Source organism: Spermophilus citellus (assembly GCF_964194105.1).
Source record: "Spermophilus citellus genome assembly, chromosome: 16".
Lineage (NCBI taxonomy): Eukaryota > Metazoa > Chordata > Mammalia > Rodentia > Sciuridae > Spermophilus > Spermophilus citellus.
The window spans coordinates 4,552,032-4,573,141 of NC_138196.1; the positions used below are offsets into that span (position 1 = coordinate 4,552,032).

The 21,110-nt window shown below is 36.0% G+C and overlaps 1 protein-coding gene across 1 annotated transcript in view; it reads right to left on the reverse strand.

Annotated features, from left to right (window-relative positions):
- The window catches only part of LOC308635025 (transport and Golgi organization protein 1 homolog), a gene marked incomplete at its 3' end in the record, with an annotated part of 43,687 nt that extends 36,714 nt beyond the window's left edge, over nt 1-6,973 (reverse strand). The window contains exons 1-6 of the mRNA XM_081269302.1: nt 6,828-6,973; nt 5,257-5,388; nt 2,974-2,995; nt 1,961-2,049; nt 1,643-1,720; nt 1,446-1,556 (exon numbers count right to left, since the gene is read on the reverse strand). Coding sequence (XP_081125428.1) covers nt 1,446-1,556; nt 1,643-1,720; nt 1,961-2,049; nt 2,974-2,995; nt 5,257-5,388; nt 6,828-6,830 — 435 coding nt within the window. The 5' untranslated portion in view covers nt 6,831-6,973. The remainder of the gene's footprint in view (nt 1-1,445; nt 1,557-1,642; nt 1,721-1,960; nt 2,050-2,973; nt 2,996-5,256; nt 5,389-6,827) is intronic.
- Between the last annotated feature and the right edge of the window lie 14,137 nt (nt 6,974-21,110).

Here is a 21,110-nt window from a genome sequence, read left to right on the forward strand (position 1 = left end):
AAAGAAAAAACAAAGTTATACTTTCCCAAATCAGACATCATATAGTTCTCATTTTTTGCACATTTTAGCACACCTCAAATTTTTGGTCTGCAACAAAAATAAGATGTAGTATTAATATCCGTTAGCAAGAGTTGGCAGCTTTACCTCTGAAAGTTCAGAAGTATTCACTGAAATGACATCTTTAAGCTTCTCTATAGATTTCTTATTTTCCCTTATCTGCCAAGTGAAAACAGAACACAAAATATGCATTATGATTTCAGTAGAAATACTGATATATATGTGTGTGTGTGTGTGTACACACACACACACACACACACATAATATATACTAAAAAAGATAAATACAACAAAATTTTTGTCAAGCCATCCCATTACGTTTCAGGTAAATGCAGGGGATCCAGCTTTGGACTAAGCAAAAAATCAATAACTGAAAGAGATGAGGGAAATGAAGTCATAAATATTTCATGGCATCCACAACCTTACTGTTTATGAGATAACCAGAAAAAAAGGTCAAAGTATAGAAAATCATAATGCAATAAGTAAATAAAATGTTTTAAAGCATAGAAAATTAACTAATTAATTACTGTTTCAAGTAAACCAGTTCAAATTAGTAATTTTTTTTCTAGTGATAGAGAAAAAAATTTCCCAAGATCATTTTTAAAATTTTCTTATCTGAAGTAAAAAATGATAAAATTTAAGGAATAATAGACTAATCTCACATACAGAAGAATTCCAAAAAATTTATAAAGATACTCGCTCCTTAAGGAAGTGGACATAACTCTGCAATCTTTGTTTGCAATGCCTGGGATTGAATCCTGGGCCTCATGCATGCTAGGCAAGTGCTCTACCATGAGCTGCATCCTGAGCTTGTAACTCTTCATACTTTAACTGTGGGCTGTGCATGGTAACTTCCAAAGAATACAATATGAAAAGGATTGGAAAGAATTTTTACAGTGGAGAAATCTTATAAATACTACCTCAGCTAGGTGATCAAGCTTACTTGGGGGTAGGATATTTCAGAACACACTCTCTACTATCTTTTGCAACTTTTATGTAATTACAGAAACTTATAGAAATTGAAAATTAAATATGTAAGTAAAATTTTTTTAAGTACAGAAAATTGATTAATTCATTACTCTTTCAAGTAAAAAGTAAACAAATACCGTTCAACTGGACAATAGTTTTTTAGTTGTTCTGCATGTTTCCAAGGGCAGAGCAAAGCAATATGAAAATTATCCAAGGTTGAGAATAAAAATATTTCCTAGGCCCATAAAAATAATTTGTTGTATCAATACTTAAAAGTTCCACAAAATGGGCAGAAGTGGGTTCAACTTCCTTGACTCCTAATCTTACTTTAGTTAACAGCTGGACTAAGTTCAACTTAACCAATTTTACAAAATATTTCAAAAGCCAAATTGCAGTAACACTTAGCAGCAAAACTCTTACCAAGTCCTGATTCTTAGCTTTCTGTTCTCTCTCAGATTCTAACATAACATGAAGAATTTTAGCTCTCTCATCCAGAAGTTCTTTAGCTTTTTCAAGAAGCTTCATTTTATCCTGGAAAAAAAAAAGGTGTCAAGATTACTCACTCATTACATTTACTTTTGAGTTTAGAATGTAATTCCCCCCAAAGATATTTTTACCTTATATTTATTTGCTTCATCAGAAAGAATCATATTTTGTTTCATGATCTCTTGGACCTGTTTCTTTGATTCCTTTATCTATGTAAATAAAGCATTCAGAATTAAGATACACAAATTATAGTGCTACTATTCAAGTTACTTCCAGACAAGTGACCCTTTCTAGAAGAAAGCAGTACTTAATACATATGACTGCTTAGAATTTGGATGATTTGTAGGAAATAATGAAACAAAAATTTTAAAATATGATTTTTAAATTAAAACAGGTAGAAATGATTCAAGCTAGAACCAAGGGAGAAAGAAACAAAAAAATAATTATACCTTCTGTTCATAATTTGACAATTTCTGCATTAGTTCTTCATTTTCTTTCATGAAATTGTTCACCTTTTTGGAAATTTGCTGTTCATTGACTAAAAGGGGGAAATATACAAGATTATTACAATCACTAAATGAAATTCAATTACTCAATCTACTAAAAGCAAAGACATGTTATATGGTACTATGAGGAAATACTTCTTAGCATAACTATTATGCTTTTAAAAAGCAATCTATGCTTATTAGCAATAAGAGTATAAAAATTATTAAAATTTAAGAAAAATATAAGAACAATGATATTTTGCTGGGTGCAGTGGTGCACACCTGTAATCCCAGTGGCTCAGGAGGCTGAGCTAGAAGGATCCCAAGTTCAAAGCCAGCCTCAGCAAGAGCGAGACACTAAGCAACTAAGTGAGACTTGGTCTCTAAATATAGGGGGTTGGGGATGTGGCTCAGTAGAGTGCCCCAGAGTTCAATCCCAGGTACCCCTCCCATCCAAAATGATATTTCAATTTAAGCTTATTTCACAGATGGGAAATACAGTAAAGTGTTGTAGCTTGATATTCCTCCCTTCTCAAAATACTTTCTTTTCAGAAAATGGAATCATTTAATTCTTTGCGAAGAAAAACAGAAATGAGAACATACTGATTCACATTACCGTTCTTTAAATTATCTACTCAATTACTTAATGCATGATTAAATCATTAGCATACAAATACTCTTCAAATGTAATACATCTGCATTACATCAATATTCAAAAGTTAATCTGCCCCAAATTAAAACTTATCATCATCTCCCTATCCACAATTTGTTCCTCCTCTTTATCTCCTATCTCAGAGCTGGAACCATCATCATCCACTCTATTATCCATGCTAGCAACCTAGGAATAGTAAAATTTTCAGGAGGTAAAAAAGATAATAGACATTAAAAGTCACTGTATCTACTTCTAACATACATAAAACACACATCAAACACCAATACAAAGGGTTATTACAAGTTTAAGAAACTTAAAAATTTACCTTGATATACTCTATCTTTTACCTAGAAGAGAGAAAAAAGATTAAATTTGATGTCAAACATCTGCTCAATAGAAACAGCATTCCTAAAACAACAGTCAGAATCATAACCAAGTGAGAATTTAATAACATTCTGGTTCAGGATAATAATTTATAGGATTAAAAATAAGTAAAGGTTAACAAGCCTTTTAAATTTAATTGGTAGTGATATTTCATAAATAGCCTCTGACATAAAAACACTAAGATATGTACCTTATTTCACAGTAAAGATGTGTGTGTGTATGTGTGTGTGTGTGTGTGTGTGTGTGTGTGTGTGTGTACTCAAAATCATTTACTTGACAATTCTAAATAACCAGGATAAAGTCTAGAAACAATGACTATTCAAAAGGAATCCGAGGAAACAATATTAAAGGCATAATCTTTGTACTAAGATATGCCACTTTCACTCACCAGAAAACATCTTAGAACTCCAATTTAAATTTGGCTATTGGCTGAATTTAGAAACTAAGAGGCTACATCATCTTATTTCTGCAAACCACTAAATATATAGCAAGAAATCTGAAAGGGAAGACTGCTAGAAGAAAATGTACAAGCAACAAGAGAAATGACAATTAACATATTCTGGAAAAGACAAAAACAACCATTTCCAAAAGACAGCAATAAACTGCCTGATAATAAAACCTAAGCAGAAATTTTTTTAAAACATCACTAAATTTCTTTGTAACTTAGCATATTACTTTCAAATGTTATAAATGGTGATGGGATACTCAGATGTGTCCATGGATCATCCATGGGATCTTCGTAATAGGAAATTGCATTCAGAAAACTCCAACACAGAAAGAAATGAACATTTCTTTAATGTCATAGCCTTGCTAACCTTTTACTCAAAATGACAACAGAGGAAAATGGGAAGTAGCATAAAAGCAGTCATCTAAGGTAGGAACTAAAGTTCCAAAGTCAAATGCTGAAACTGAGGAGCAACAAGCTAGGAACCAGATCCCACATAACCTAGTGAAAAGAGAAACAGGTACCGGGGTTCTTGAAATGAAAGAAACAAGAGAGAGAAATATAAAACGTTTTCCTGTTTTTCCCTTCTCTTTATCCTTCTATTTCCTTTTTCCTTTTAGCTGAGAAAAAGTTCAATGAGATTAGAAAATTCCTCACAGGAATCCAGGCAAACGATTCTTCTATTTAAGAAGGGAATACTTTTTAAGAGATTTTACACTCAATTGTACAAGGAGAGGAAACTTATCTTAACAATGATATGTCTGAAATAATTAAGAAATCAGAAAAAGAACACTCAGATTTGAAAAGATTTGTATCCAATGCTTTTGGCCTCTTTAACTGTTAGGCTTTTCATATGCAAAGTCCATTTACCTAAAATAATTTTCTTCCAATTATGTTAAATAACTATGAAACAGAATGACCTACAGTACAAACATAAGTATGTATAAGCGCATCTATATATATATATATACACACACATACACACACACACACACACTTATACATATATGTACACACATACACAGAGATAGACTAATTCTGCTCAGGAAAAAAAAAACTTAATGAACAAAACATTTAATGGATTTTTGGACAACACATAATCTATACTTCCAAATAAAAAGGTATTTTCTGAACATATGATCAAATCATAAAATCTGGGAAAAATTTATATAAAAGACTGGAAAAATTATCTCATCTCCTTTTTCTCATTTTACTGTATTTCTTTGCAGCATTTCCCCGTTTATATGTGTTTATATTAACATACGGTTCATCAACATTTAAATCTTAGTTTCTGCTTTTTTTCCCACTTCACATTTAATTGTGAGCATTTTCTGTACCTCAAAGCTTTGAAATAAATAAATCTGCCTACTATTCCATTAATCGAACATACAATAACCCCTAAATGAATTATGTTGTGCTAAGTCTTCAATCTAATACACTGTTCCATTGAAAAACATTACCAAAATCTTCAAAGCATAGTTATTTCTTTAAGATAGATTACTAGACATATATGCTACATAAAAGGATATTTATCTAACCTATCCCACCTTTTATCCCACTTTTAAGACTTCTGATACATATGAAACTACTGGTCAGGATGGCTGTAAGAATTACCAGTTCTACCAAATGCACCCACACTAAATTATTTTATAAGGTTAGTTTGACTTAAACCACTAATTTGTGTTTTAGCAACTGAAAAAGAAAAAAGGGGGGGGCAGTGACTATATAAAACAATCCTTGTGCTTATGTGCTAAGGAATAAGTAAGTTAATTTACTCACAACAAGAGCAGTTCTCCAAAAGAAAATGACAAAGGATACAATCCCAAAGAAAACAGTGAAAACTACAGGCTTCCATGGTAGTCCATAAAAATCAGTTCCAGGTTGAGTATCATCAGGCAATGTAGTAAACAGCTGAAACAGACAAATTAGAAGAAATGGGAAACCTTAAATTTATAACAAAACAGTCACAAAGAATCATGGCAATTCTAAACCAACCTCCTCATCAGAAATCCACCTCCTCAATATTTTCCAATAGCTTCTTCAAGAGAGAGGATACTGGCAGTCTCATATTTTTTGTTTGCTTGCAGTGTTTTCAAGTATAATGAATCTAAATACTTTTTAAAAAATATTTATTTATGTATCTTTAGGTTTAGGGTGGACACATTGTTTTGTTTTTATATGGTGCTGAGGATCGAACCCAGTGCCTCATGTATGCTAGGCAAGCGCTCTACCACTGAACCACAACCCCAGCCCGAATCTAAATACTTTAAATTGAGCATACATTTCCAGTTTGTAACAGGCCCTATATCATCACACTGTCTAACACCTGGCTAGAATCCCTCTGGATCATTCATTTCTCTTAGATAACCTGGTTTTTATAATTTAAAAAATTCATTTAAGACAAATACTTAAATATATGAAAGAACTAATTAATTTTATGGCAACAAATAAAAACAATGATGATATATGTATAAGATTTTAAATCTTACTTCCATTCCACTCTTATAAACAGATAAGTGACATGTAATTTCAGACAACTCTTGAAAACTGGCTTAGATAAACTTCTCTGAATTTAACATCCTTCTATAAAATTCAAAGCCTAATTTTAAATGGTTGCTCAAAGGCAGTGCAGTAAACACCTGCCTACTCTTCCCTGTTTTCACCGCCCTCTACACGTAATAGGAGATAACTGTCATTTGGGCCCAATTCCCCAGCAGTCTCCGTAGGGAAAAGACCATCCCCTTCCAACTTCACACTTTACAACACCAACTATTCACATTCTCCTGCCCTCCCCAAATATCCTTTTCTTCATGTTTCCATTTCTCTGAACACATTTCTTCTGACTACCACCTTCCCCCTCCGTCTTCCACCCCAGCCTGTCTAATCAACAACAAACCACATGTCAGACTCCCTGTTTGCCCTTTGCCAGTGCTTCAAACACATCTCAACTACTTTATGACCTTATTGATCACCCTTCCAACCATAATAAATGCATTTATGGACAATAATGTTCTACCATCAAATAAATACCTCTCTTTCTACCATTATGTTACTGTGTTTTAAGTGAATGCCATTATCTCCCTGCCAGAAAGAAAGGTTCTGAGGGGAAAAACCAAGTTTTTACAGGTGTGCAAATGTCCAGCCTTGGTAGACAGCAAATCTTTCTCATGTGCTAAACCATGTAGCCATTAAAGCCACACCCCTATGGCTTTTGTTTCAGGAGCTATCTACTCAAAGGGTCAGGAGTCATTTTCATAAAGACATTTTAAGTTCTTCACTTCATGACCAGAAGCCACTTAAAAACTAATAAATAATCAACATTCTAATTGAAGAAACTATGTCAAACTTACCATCTTAGACAAATAAAGCAAGAATGAATGTAACAAGAAAAGTATGCTGTCCAAAAGGGTGGCATCTGCTGGCTCTTCCACCTTTATCTCTACTTGGTTTTCTGTATCAGCAGCATCAACAGGAGTACCTTCTGTTATAAGTAGCTCTAAAATTGAAAGGGGAAATGGCTATTTTATTTTATGCTATAGAATAAGAATTGTCTCTCTTCAGTTTCAATATCTCTTCAGTTTCAATATCCATCGAGTGTTTCACTAAATATATGAGTCACAGTGCCTGGAATATGTCCCTCTCCTAAAGACAATTAACACAGAGAAGAAAACTTCAAAATCCTAATTAGAGCTGGCTGGGGCTCCGGCAGAGCCGGAGGGGACACACGCAGGGTCCCGAGGCTCTGTCACTCCTGCGCCCCACCCGTCATCCTGCGACCCCCTAGCCCAGCCCGCGGGGCTGGGGACCAGGGGATCGGAGCCCCATGCGGCCCCAAAGAGCCACCGCAGAGACCCCGGGACACTCGCCCGCCTGCACACTCACTGCTGCATTCGTCGTCTGCACAGAGTTTGTGCTTCGGGTCCGGTTGGCCCAGCACTCGCCAGGTAGGACAGAGCACGAACAGCCAGAAGAGCAGCCCCCGCGCCACAGCCATGTGGCAGGTGGCGCCAGAGGCGGGGCTCAGGGGGTGGGTGGGTAGCGAAGCGCGGAGGGGTGGCGCCCGGGAAGGCTTAAGCCTTTCCTGGGTGACACGTCAGCAGGGATATCTGGGGGTCGATCCACAGACTCTACTGGAGAACGCAAGGAGCCAGAGCTCCATCCTTCTCTAGTGGAGACTTCTCCTCAACTGAAGACCTTCTCCTCTAGTCGCTGCCTTGGCAACTAGGACTCTCCTTCTCATCCAATCACCTGCCTTTGCTTCTGTGACCTCACAAGCGACCCTCCCTGTGATTCTAGTGGTCACCCACCCATCCCCCCCCCCACTTCGCCAACTGGTCCTTTCTGGATTTCCTCAACGTCTCATTTCTGGTCCATCCTGAACTAGCCCACTCCACCATCACTCCCATCCCCCATTCCTGGTCTGGTACCTCCTTTTCTGAACTACCAAATCCCACCCCTGACTTGTCACAGCTAGTCTATGGTTCCAGGCTCCCTCCCCTTCAAACTCCTAGAGGTTCCTTGAAGCCCCACCCCAAGATCCCTCTGATTAGGAAAGGGGAAGGTGAATGAAACTGTGAGTGAGGGTGTAAACTGGAGACAGTGGCCTGCTTTATTTTTTAAGGCGGGGACAGGTGGGGGCAGAGAGATGGACATTAGTCTTTGGGCTAAGATCTTGAGATTCTTATCTTTATCCATAAGGGAAGAAATCATTTAATTCAACAGCATAGTTTTAACTTTCATTTTGTGCTACCACTCATGCCAGATGCTGGACAAAGCCCTAGCTTGGTGTGGGAGTGGATGAAAATCAAAAGACAAGATATCTGGTCCTGGTCCAAAAAAGTCCAGAACTTAGTGGGAACCAACTGACAAAACCGATTGTCAGAGAAGAAGGCTAGTAGATAACATTTCTTGAACGCTTTCTTTATGTCCAGTTGTTATTCTGAAGGTTTTATACATATCAATTAATTTAATGTTCATAACAACAGTACCTTACAGTAGTAGTAGGTCCTATTCCAATCCTTATTTTATAGTAAATTGAGGCAGTCACACATCCAGTGAGTAATGGAGCTAAGTTTCAAGCCCAAGGAGTAGACTCCTTTTCATCACAACCTATCAACTAACAAGCAATTGTACTTTCTGACAAGAGGAGCAAAATCTGATTTAAATCATAATATAGCTGAATTACTGATATGTACAGTTAAGGGGGGGGGGGAAGGCACAAGCTAGCCAGCCCAAGGAAGAGTGTCTGCAATGCTCCCATCCTGGGTGGAGCCATTCTCATTTGTCTGTGACCAAGGGCTTGTTACTATAGTCTCTGCAAAGGTTATTCATCAACCTCCAACAATGAACCCATCAGTTGTTTCCCCAAATTAACTGAATCTTTACAACTTAGAGAAAGGAATGTAGTCCACCGTGTTCATAATGTTAAATAAAGAAAACGATGGAAAAAAAGGTGTGCACAAACATTTGTCTACAGGGGCCATGAGAGGTCCCCGTTGGTCCAGTGTACTTCTACACTTTCTGGAGAACCAGTGGATCATACAGAGAAACTGTCTATCTGAGTCATTCTTCATTTCTTTTCTACCATGTATTTATTATGTTATAAAATGTATCTAGTAGGCATCTCTAACAACATGTTGAAAACTGAACTCATTTTTCTCTCAAAATCTGCTCCTTTCAGTCTTCCCTATCTCAGAAATAAGAATGACAATTTAATTCCCATTATCCAGGTGCTCAAAGCCCAAAACTTACAAACCATCTTTGATCTCTTTTCTCTCACATTTCAACTCCAGTCCATTAGACAATATTATGTCTTTATTTTTATAATTTTATTGAGATATAGTTGACCTACAATAAATTGCACGTTTAAGGTGTACGATTTGATAAGTTTTGACATGAATATACCCATGAGACTATCACCAAAATCAAGAGTCTTTCATCCTTCTTTGTAATCTCTCCCCTCTCCTTTTCTGGGCTGTCTCCAAACATCTCCTGTCATTATAGATTGTTTTGCATTTTCTAGAATTTGATATAAATTATACAGCATTTTATTTATTTATTTTTCTGACTTCCTTCTTTCCAAATAAGCATTTGAAACATGCCCAGAATCTGACCACTCCTCTGCATCTGCTAAGCCAATATACAGGCCAAACCCACATCATAAGTCACCTGAATGATTCCCATAGCCTTCTGTCCTTGCTTCTGCCCTCATTTTCCCCAATATCTATTGTCCTGATGGCAACTAGAGTGATATTCTTAAATATAAATTTGATTGTGTCTCTCTGCTCAAAATCTTCCTATAGCTTCCCATTTCCAAATAAAAGGCAATGACTTTAGCCAGGCCTGGTCGTACTCATCTGTAATCCCAGCAGCTCAGGAGGCTGTCAGGAGGATCCTGAGTTCAAAGCCAGCCTCAGAAATGTAGTGAGTCCCTAAGCAACTCAGTGAGACCCTATCTCTAAATAAAATATTTTAAAAAGGACTGTGGGTGTTGCTCAATGTTTAAGTGCCCCTGGGGGTTCAATCTCTAGTATCAGGAAAAAAAAAAAGGAAAAAAAGCCATGACTTTATTATGGACTGCCCTGCCTTATTATGGACTGTTCTTATTCAATGTGACTCCCCTCATCCTTTTCTCCCCATTTCCTAACATTCTTCTCTTGTCTGTTAGTTCCATTTAAATACACCAAGCCCACCCCTGCTTCAGAGCATTTACACTTGCAACTTTGCCTCAACCTTAACTCCCCAAATCATCTGACTCGCTAACTGCCCCCTCACTTTATCATGTCTCTGTAACAGTGGCATTTCATGTGGTAAAGGCCTTCCCTGGCCATCCTACATAAAATAGAGCCTCTTGCCATGACTATCAAGCCCATTACCCTGCCTTTCTCTTCAGACTTGCCTTACCACTTCAGACTTCTCTTACCACTTGCCTTACATTTGTTTATCTACTTGACTGCTCTGACCCATCCTCAAACACAATTTCCAACACGAGCAGGAAATTAGTTGTTTTGTTCACTACTGTTACATCAGTGACTAGGGAAATGCCTAGAATGTATGAGAGAGTTAACAAATGATTTGTTGGATAAACTCATGGTTCCAATAATATTATAAATATACTACACTATTAACCTAAACACATATATTAACTATTAAGCCCCCATATATAAATAGTACTGAGAGGAAATAAGCTATGAGAACAAGGCATTTAAGGTCCACCTCTCAGCAGCATGCATCCTCAACTCCAGGAATGTACCCCTGAATGTGTTTGTTGTTGAATAAAAACATACTTGTGTGGAGAGTAGTTGTTTGGTTACATGATACTGGAATATTTAAGTAGATCTTTTAAAACTAGTTTTAATTTTTTCTTATTTTTCTTATTATAGAATGTGGTATGTTGTAGAATTTTTCTTATTGTAGAATAAATTAATGATAATTCATTGGTGGAAAAATCAGAATAGCAAAATGATCTAATTGCATATTACCTTCTTGATATTTACTTTGACTCATAATCAGATATACTTTTATATGCATAGTCAGTGCTTCCAGTTACTGAAGAACTAGCTGCTTAGTTTGTAGAGTTTTCAATATTTTGATTTATCAGTATTAGTTTTTAAACTTATTGCCTTAAAGACATATTAACTAGTCTGGTGGATAATGAGAAGAAAATTTCTCAACTGGCCACAATAAGGTAGTGGTAGTTCTTTCTACCAGGATACATACAATTAGTGGATGAATCGGCATTCACTTTTACTCATAGCATTTAAATATGTAGCATTGATGTTTAACATGATGTTTAATATAAGGTTATATTAAAAACCTTCAGAAAAGGAACAGGATAGAATGTGGTGGTGATTGTTGGCCTGGAGATAAATAATCTCAAGTGCATTATTCTTTAATACCTCAAAGGGAATTCTTACGGGGTAAGGGTTGAGTAATTGTTAAAGGTAAATGTGACCAGTTTGGGTGGCAGGGACATAAAATTCTAAGATATGAAGTGTTCCTAATGTCAGAGTACAATCTAAATGAGACAAGAAAAACATATCTGAAACAAATAATTGGCAGCATAACAACATATACCATTGGAAATTTGTGAAGGCACTTGCCTAGGAGCATTCAGTAGGCCTAATGCTGCTGTTACCAGGAAGAACCTCATCTATTGTAAATGATGTGCCAGAGAATAGTGTTAAACATTTATGGAAGACTAAATCTCTCCAAGAGGGGCAACAGATTTACCCTCGCATATGAAACATTGGAAAAAAAGTGGACAAAATAGAAACAACAGTTCTCAGATATTAGATAATAAGCAGCATAAGAGTGACCTCTAAGATAAAGTTAAGCATGAGAGATGAGTGCTAGGATTATCCCAATTTACTCCCTGGAAAGAATTTTTCAGGCCACATCCAGAGAAGGGAAACTCAAATAGAAAAACTCAAATAGAAACATAGTCAGTAAAAGGGAAAAATTAGCCCAAGATTGAAGGTAACCCCTGTCTAGCAGAATCTTAAAAAGATAAAAATGTTTCCAAGATAGTTCAGAGAAAAAGCTGTACACAGCTCAAGAATATTTAAAAGAATACAAAATATGTTTCCAAGATAGTTCAGCAAAAAAGCTGTACACAGCTCAAGAATATTTAAAAGAATACAAAATATCCAGTATTCAACAAGGTAAATTCACAATGTTTGGAATCCAATAAAAATGTATGAGGCATGCAAAGAGGTAGGAAAATATAACCCATGTTGAAAAGAAAATTAATAGAAATGATCATTAATTGCACTGTGATAGAGTTATTATACAAGGACATTAATACAGTTGTATACCATATGTTCAAGATGCTATGGAAAAGCATAAGCATGTAAAGGAGAAAAAAGAAGATATAAAAATGTCTGAATTAGATGAAACAGATAAAATTAGATAAAATCAGATAAAACAATGGCTAAGGTGAAAATTACACTGAATGAGATTAACAGCAGATTCGACATTGAAGAAGTCAATATCAGCAAACTGAATATGCAGTGATAAAGACTCCAAAATCAAACACGGAGAAAGAGACTTAACTGAACAAAGCATCAGTATGCACAGCTTCAACCAGTCCAATATATATGTTATGGTAGTTCCTAAAAGAGGTGGGAAAAACACATTTGAAGAAATAATAAATAAAAATGTTCTATATCTGATGAACACTCAGATTCAAAAAGCTCAATGAATAAGAAAAATGATAAAGATGACACAAATATACACTGAATGCTTAAAACCAGTGCTAAGAAAAAAATTGAAAAGCATCTACAGAAAAGAGATACCATTATGTACAAAGGAGTGAAAGTAAAATGTCAAAATTCATTCAAGAACCATGCAAACCAGAAAACAGTACATCAACATTTTCAAGTTCTGAAATAAAAAAACACTGACATCCTAGAATTGCATTCCAAATGAAAATATATTTCACAATGATGTAGTCTTTAATGCAAAAGAATTAAGTTAAACCCTACCCCACATAAAAATCACTTCAAAATGGACCACAGACATAAATGTAAGAACTCAAAATGGACAACACATATATATGTAAGAACCAAAACTAAATGTAAGAAAGGTAAATCTTGGAGTAGACAATGACTTTGTAGTTAAGACACCAAAGGCCCAAGCACCAAAAGAAAAAAATAATAAAGTAATGAACTTCATAAAATTTAAAACTTTTAAAGGCTACCATCGAAGAAAGTGAAAACACAATCATAGAAGAAAATATTTACAATTCATGTAGTTAGAATATAACTACCTAGAATATACAAGCAATTCTTATTGTTCAATATGAAAAGACAAATGGCACGAAATTAGAATAGACATTTCTCCAAAGAAAATATGCAAAAGCAAATAAGCAAATGAAAGGATACCCAGCACCATTAGGGAAATGTACAACCTCAGTGAGATACTACTTCACATCTATTAAGATGGTTATAATCAAAAAGATAATAATAAGTTGGCAAGGATGTGGATCAATGGGAGCCCTCACACACTACTGGTAGGAATAGACTACAGACCTAAATGTAGCAGCTAAACCTATACAACTTCTGGAAGAAAATATAAAAAGCTGCTTGGCAGAGACTTTTAAAACTAGCTAGCTCTCTCTGCCTCATGCTCTCTTTTTTCTCTCTCTCATCTCAGAAATAAATCAGACTTAAAAACTTTGTCTCATGCTGGGCGTGGTGGTGCATACCTGTAATACCAGTGGCTCAAGAGGCTGAGGCAGGGGGATGGCAAGTTCAAAGCCAGCCTCAGCAAAAGTGAGGCACTAAGCAACTCAGTGAGACCCTGTCTCTAAACAAAATACTAAATAGGTCTGGGGATGTCGCTCAGTGGTGGTATGCCCCTGAGTTCAATCCCCAGTACCAAAAACAACAACAACAACAAACTTTATCTATTCTATATTCATTGTTACGGAAGTGGAAAGGTAAGCTGACAGACTAGGACAAAGTATTGGCAAAACATATATCTCTCAAGAGAATGATATCTAGGATATACAAATGATTCTTACAACTTATTAATAAGAAAAATCACCCAATTTGAAAAGATGGGCAGAAGATTTTTTTTCTTCACCAAAGTAGATACAAATATGGTGAATGTGCACATGAAAGGATATCCAACGTAAGTTGAAATGTAAATCAAAATTGCAATGTTATTACACATACAGTAGGATGGAAAAAATTTAAGACTCATCATAACAAATGTTGACAAAGATTAAGACTATGGTATCTCTCTTAGAACTGCAGACTATAACATGTAGTATAAACAATGGCACAAACTGTTAGAAAACTGTTTGGCAGTTGCTTTAAAAATTAAATCACATCTGTCGAGATATTTACTCCAGAGAAATAAAAGCATACATCCACACTGAGACTTGTGCACAACTATTCATGGTGGTTTTATTTGTAATGATCAAAAAATCCCCAATGTTGGACTGTGGGAACATGTCTGTCTTACATGCCTCAGAACCCTTATACTCATATTAACCATATAGTAGGCATTTGATTACTAACTATTACATGAATGTAGAGATTGATTTTTTATTGTTAATAGAGCTTCTCTTTTATTAAATATAACAGACAAAAGAAAATCACGTATAGCACAATGAATTATCACAAAGTAAACATATCCACTGAACACTAACCCAGGTCAAGAAATTGGACATCAAATGCACCTTCATGAGCCCTTTCTCATTGCTCCCCTAATTATTCCCTCCGCTCCCCCAGAGTTAGGCACTATTTTAACTTCTAATAACAAGGATTAGTTTTGCCTCTTTTGTTACTTTATACAGTGTAATCATACACATGTGTTCTTTGGTATGTGGCTTTTTTAGCTCCATATGTATTTTTATAAGATTTATCCAAGTTGTTGAATGTGAATGTACTTCTTATTTTCATTGCTTAATAATTTTCCACTGTATAAATATAACCTGGTTTACTTAAAAAAATCCCCAATGTATATCAATAGGAAAATAGATAATAAATTTTGGAAACATACTTAGCAAGAATAAAGAACTATTGATAATAGCAAAAACAGGGAGATTCTGAATGAAATAAACTAGACAAAAAGTAATATGCATTGAAAATTCTTTTTTTTTTTTTTTGTACTCCCTAGTACAAATATCCAGGGGTGCTCTACTGCTGAGCTACATACATCCCCAGTCCTTTTTTATTTTATTTATTCATTTATTATTAATTTTTTTATTTGCTATCAGAGATGGAACTCTTGGGAACTCAACCACTGAGCCACATCCCCAGGCCTCTTTTGTATTTTATTTAGAGATAGGTCCCACTGAGTTACTCAGGGCCTCGTTAAGTTGCTAAGGTTGGCTTTGAAATCCCAATTCTCCTGTTTCACCATTCTGAGCCGCTGGGATTACAGGTGTGTGCCAACATGCCCAGTTTAGTTTTTATTTTGAAACAGAGTCTGGCTTAGTTCCCCAAGTTTACCTCAAACTTGCGATCCTCCAGCCTCAGCCTACTGAATATCTGGGATTAAAGATTCTGCCACCACCTTCCAGCAGATTCAGTTATATTTAAAGGTAGAAAGTTATAAACCAGGTGAATCCTAGTAAAGGTCTTAGTAAAAAAATAATAAAAATAAAAGCACTATGCTTGGTCACAATATGGTAAGTCAGAAAATGACAACAAATTGATCAGAACAGTATCATTTCTCAATGGATTTCAAAGGGTCTCCTTCCTTCTTTCCCTCCCTCCCTTCCTCCCTCCCTTCCTTCCTGAGTTTTGGTGTGTGTGTGTGTGTGTGTGTGTGTGTATGTGTGTGTGTGTACATCATCTTCTGTGCCAGTGTAAGAGGTTTAGGCAATGGATCAACCTTTACACCTGTGCCGAAGGACCCCAAGCTTGGATCTATCTCCAAGGGTGGAGGTGACTCTAGATCCTCATTATAATGCCGAGAGTGGGAACTCCTAAAAAATAACAGGTCTTTCTTGGTAACACCAGTTTCCTCCTTGGTAAAAGTTAGTGTAGTGGGAGGGTGGCAAGGACCCTACCCTGCCACAAAATAAATGCTAAAACGTTATTTTGGTACAAATTGTAAACACTAAAGAGTTAAACGTAAGAGATGAGTCTTGGGATTTGAGCTAGACCTGGATAAGTACATAGGATTCAGATTCTAAAAAGAGAATAAAAGGCAAGTGAATTAAACAGCATAAGAAAGACTCAGCAGAAAGAAGTATGTTTAAAGGACAGTAAAGACATCTCATTTTGCTAAGAGGAAAGGATTCTATAAAGGATGACATATTTGTGTGCTTAGGTCAGATTATGAATTTCCTTGAAAATCAAGCATAAGGATTTAGACTTAATAGAATAAAAATGCATAAAATATTAGACTTTTCAAGTAAAGGTATCATATAACTTAAGTGGAATTTAAACAAGTATCTTGTCCTTAAATCCAGGGAAGATGGAGGTTTAGGCTGGGCATGACCAGTAGGGCTGAGGCACTCCCCACAATTAAAAAGTCATGTCGAAGTGTACTATACTAATGGAAGTGAGTCATATACAAGGCAAGGTCTTCTGCCAGCATCTACTGTTTGTCTAGCCCTGACAAATATTATTCCACTTTCAACTGTACAAAGAAAGAAACTCAAACATCTGAAATTGCCACTAATATATGGCATGTATATGAGTTCCTGTTTCTGGTTCTGCCTAATTTACCTTGGCATTCTTTTCACGGAGGTCAAACATTTGGTGTGTTGAAATAAACACAGAACAGATATTGGGGACTTGTGGCCTGCACATCTCAATATCCACAGTGCACTGTTGGGCTTTATCCATTTAGTTTTCAGAAATATAAATTACTTCCTTACCAGAACAACAGCAGAAGTAAGGAATATAGCCAAAAGGATTGTAGTAAGAGTCAGAAGTCTAATTGTGTGACTATAGGCAAATCATTAACTTTTCTGAGTCTCAGATATTTCATCTATACAAATATGAGTCAAAGTTAAAATTTTATAATTCATTTTTAAAGAAGAAATAGAGATAATATATGAAAGATTGCCCATTTATGTGGTTTAAATAATTAAACAGCAAAATCCTGGCGGTTACAGCCAATATAGACAATTGACAAAGCAACAAAAGTCTTGGCAATAAATGCTTTCATCACTAAGGAGACATTTTTAGATAGTTCCTACTCTGGAAACTGTTCTCTTCTCACTGAAACAAAGTAAGGCTGATAACATCCTCCCAAAGTGTGCTTGGAAGATCACAAGCACCTCTTGGAGGAGACACGGAGAGTGGAGGAGAAAATATGTTCTTCGGGATAACATACAGAGAACTGGAAATCCATATGCAACAAAATGAAATTAAACCCCTATCTCTCACCATGCACAAAACTCAACTCAAAATGGATCAAGGACCTGGGAATAAAACCAGAGACTCTGCGTTTAATAGAGAAAAAGTAGACCCTAATCTCCATCACGTGGAATTAGGCTCTAACTTCCTTAATAAGACTCTTTTGGTGCCAGAATTAAAATCAAGAATCAATAAATGGGATGGACTCAAACTAAAAAGTTTCTTTCTTCTCAGCAAAAGAAACAAATCTGTGAGGTGAATAGAAAGCCTACATCTTGGGAGCAAATCTTTACCCCTCACACATCAGATATAGCACTAATCTCTAGGGTATATAAAGAACCTCAAAAGCTAAACACCAAAAAAAAACAAATAACCCAATCAATAAATGGGCCAAGGACCTGAACAGACACTTCTCAGAAGATAATATACAATCAGTCAACAAATACATGAAAAAATGTTCATCATTACTAGCTATTAGAGAAATGCAAATCAAAACCACTCTAAGATTTCATCTCACTCGTCAGAATGGCAGCTATTATGGATACAAACCCCAATAAGTGTTGGTGACGATGTGGGAGAAAAAGACACACTCATACACTGCTGATAGGTCTGCAAATCGGTGCAGCCAATATGGAAAGCAGTATGGAGATTACTTGGAAAATTGGGAATGGAACCACCATCTGACCCAGCTGTCCCTCTCCTCAATCTATACCCAAAGGACTTAAAAACAGCATACTACAGGACATGGCTGCATCAATGTTTACAGCAGCACAATTCACAATAGCTAAACTGTGGGACCAACCTAGATGCCCTTCAATAGATGAATGGATTAAAAACTGTGGTGTGTGTGTGTGTTTGTGTGTGTGTATACACACACACACATACAATGGAATATTAGTCAGCAATAAAAGAAAATAAAATCATGGCATTTGCAGGTAAATGGATGGAGTTAGAAAAGATAATGCTAAGTTAGCCAATCCCAAAAAACCAAATGCTGAATGTTTTCTTTGATATAAGGAGGCTGATTCATAGTGGGATAGAGAGTGGGAGATGGGAGGAACAACAAGCTCTAGATAGGGCAGAGGGGTTGGAGGGGAAGGGAGGAGGCATGAGATTATTAATGATGGTGGAATGTGATAATTATTATCCAAAGTACAGGTATGAATACAGGAACTGGGTGTGATTATACTGTGTATACAATCAGAGATATGAAAAATTGTGCTCTATATGTATAATAAGAATTATAATGCATTCTGCTGTCATATATGAATAAAAATTTTTAAAAAAGGTCAGTAAAACCCTCTCACACCAGCCCATATTGACTCCCTCTTGATGATACAGGAGAACAGTCATTTTAAAAATAATCATGAGAAAACAAAACAAAACAAAACCCCTTTCAAGTCTGAAATTCAAATATTTCAGAACAGAAAATGCACAAAAAGATAAATATTGGGGCTAGGGCTGTAGTTCAGTGGCAGAGTGCTTGCTCAGCATGTGTGAGGCACTGGGCTCGATCCTTAGCCACCACATTAAAAAAATAAAATAAGGGCATGCTGTCTATCTACAACTATATATATATATATATATATATATATATATATATATATATAGAGAGAGAGAGAGAGAGAGAGAGAGAGAGAGAGAGAGACACAGAGACCAAATTTGGGAAAAAAGAAAAAGGAAGACAAAATGATCTCCTACACCTCATGGGTCTTTTTAATATGCATTTTTTTAGTTGAAGTTGGACACAATGCCTTTATTTTTACTTCTGTTTTTATGTGGTGCTGAGGATTGAACCCAGGCCCTTGCACGTGCGAGGTGAGTGCTCTACCACTGAGCCACCACCACAGCCCCCCACCTCATGGGTCTTAAACGACCTAAAGCACATGACATAGTCAGTACTGTTGATGAACACAATAAATGTCCATAAATATCAGTTGCAATATAAAAAAAACATTCTACTATTGAGAAGAGGAATCACTGTGCAAAGCACCATCATAAAGATAGGAGGTTTACCAAATAAACTCCAGAGAAGATGTCTGCGTCAAGGGAGAAAAGGTTCAAATTTAATCCTTGAGACTGACAGGACCATAAACATTAATATCATCACTTGGATTCAAAGTCCAGCTTCAAGGGAACAAGGATTACTCTGGCAGTTCTTGGACCAGGAAGCCTTAAGAATGTCATCAGATCACTACAGGGCTGGGTATGAAAGAGAGGTCCCAGAGTAGGACACAGGACTTCCCGTGGGGACGCATCTCACTCACACCCTAGCTTGAGGTGATGGAGTCACTGGCTCACCTAACCCCACAGATAAAGTACTTACTTAAGGATGGTTTTTGCGCTACTGCAGTCTTCAAATCGAATGGAATAACCAACTTCCTGGCCCAACATCACATCCATCTCATCAGCAACTCTCTGAGCCACGCTCATTGCAGCCACTCTCCTGGGTTGGGTACAGGCAACTCCTCTCTTGGGTCCCGGTAATGATCGCATATACTCCACACACCACTGTGGAATCTATCAAATAATTTCACATTTAAATTAATTCTATTCTGCCGCATATCAACTATGTTTAATATAAAGCACTTTTATCTCATTCCAATAATTTAAAATAAAATTCAATTAGGCAAGTGACAGAGAATTATTTATAACAAAAACTTAACATATCATAACTCCTTTAACATATATAATTTAGATAGAAAAATATCCAAAAAGAGGTCATGTGTAACAAGGATGTGATGTGATTACATTCTGTGCGCTAGGTCCACATAAGCTTTGCTTGGTATGCTCACCAGTGTTTAAGTGGTCCCATCATTAACTATTTGTCTACCCAATGAAAAAAATCCTACTTGAAACAAATTCTACTTAATAACAAAAATGTTAATTTCCAATAAGTACAGCATCAAAATTCATACAATGAGTTACAATATGCAGATACAAGTAGAAAATATTCCCTTGTTGCACAAGTATCTTTTAATTCAATTCAAATTCTGTAAGCCAGCAGAAGCCAAATCCTAGCACCTACTAGTACTCCAATCCATCTTTCAGGAATGTTATGCACAGTGGCAACACTTTAGGTACCATCTTTAAAGTAATTACCAGTCTCAAATTCAATATGGCTTACAGCAATAGCGCTTCGCTGAGTAAGGTCAATCAAGGGAAAAGGGGAAAGAGAAAATCTCAACCACAAGATGGTTGTCAGGATGACAGCATATTTCCTTCCTAATTATCCACACACTCATAGATTCTCTCATTTTATGGTTCTTCTCGACTGACTTAACTGTAAAAGAACCATGGGAAAAAAGCAAATGACCATCCCATAAAACTGGAATCTACTGCTACAAGGACATGATTTGTCTTCACCAAAGCTTCCAAAAGCCTATCAGGTGCTAATGCTATAGAAAAAACAAGGGGTTTTTGGGTACACCATGTGTACAATGACATCTGATAACTAGTATTGATTATTGCATTATTATTACATTTTAGTTAGGTTACTTTTTAATTTGGAAATAACTTGTAACTGGAGAAACAAATGAAAGATGATTATGTTGCTTCTCAGAGAACATAATAATATTTTTACATGGTTTTAAATGAACAAAATACTTCACTAAAATAGCAGAGTCTTCCTGGTATTGCAAATCAACAGACCCATGTTAAGTGGTCTTCTTATGAGGTTTTAATTATCTACCCTCATTTTACCAATCCTCAAAAAGTACTGACTTACAAATTAAAAATACTTAAAATTAATTCGTAATTCTTAAGGCAAGATTATTCACATTTTTAAAAATTTCACTCCAGTGAAAT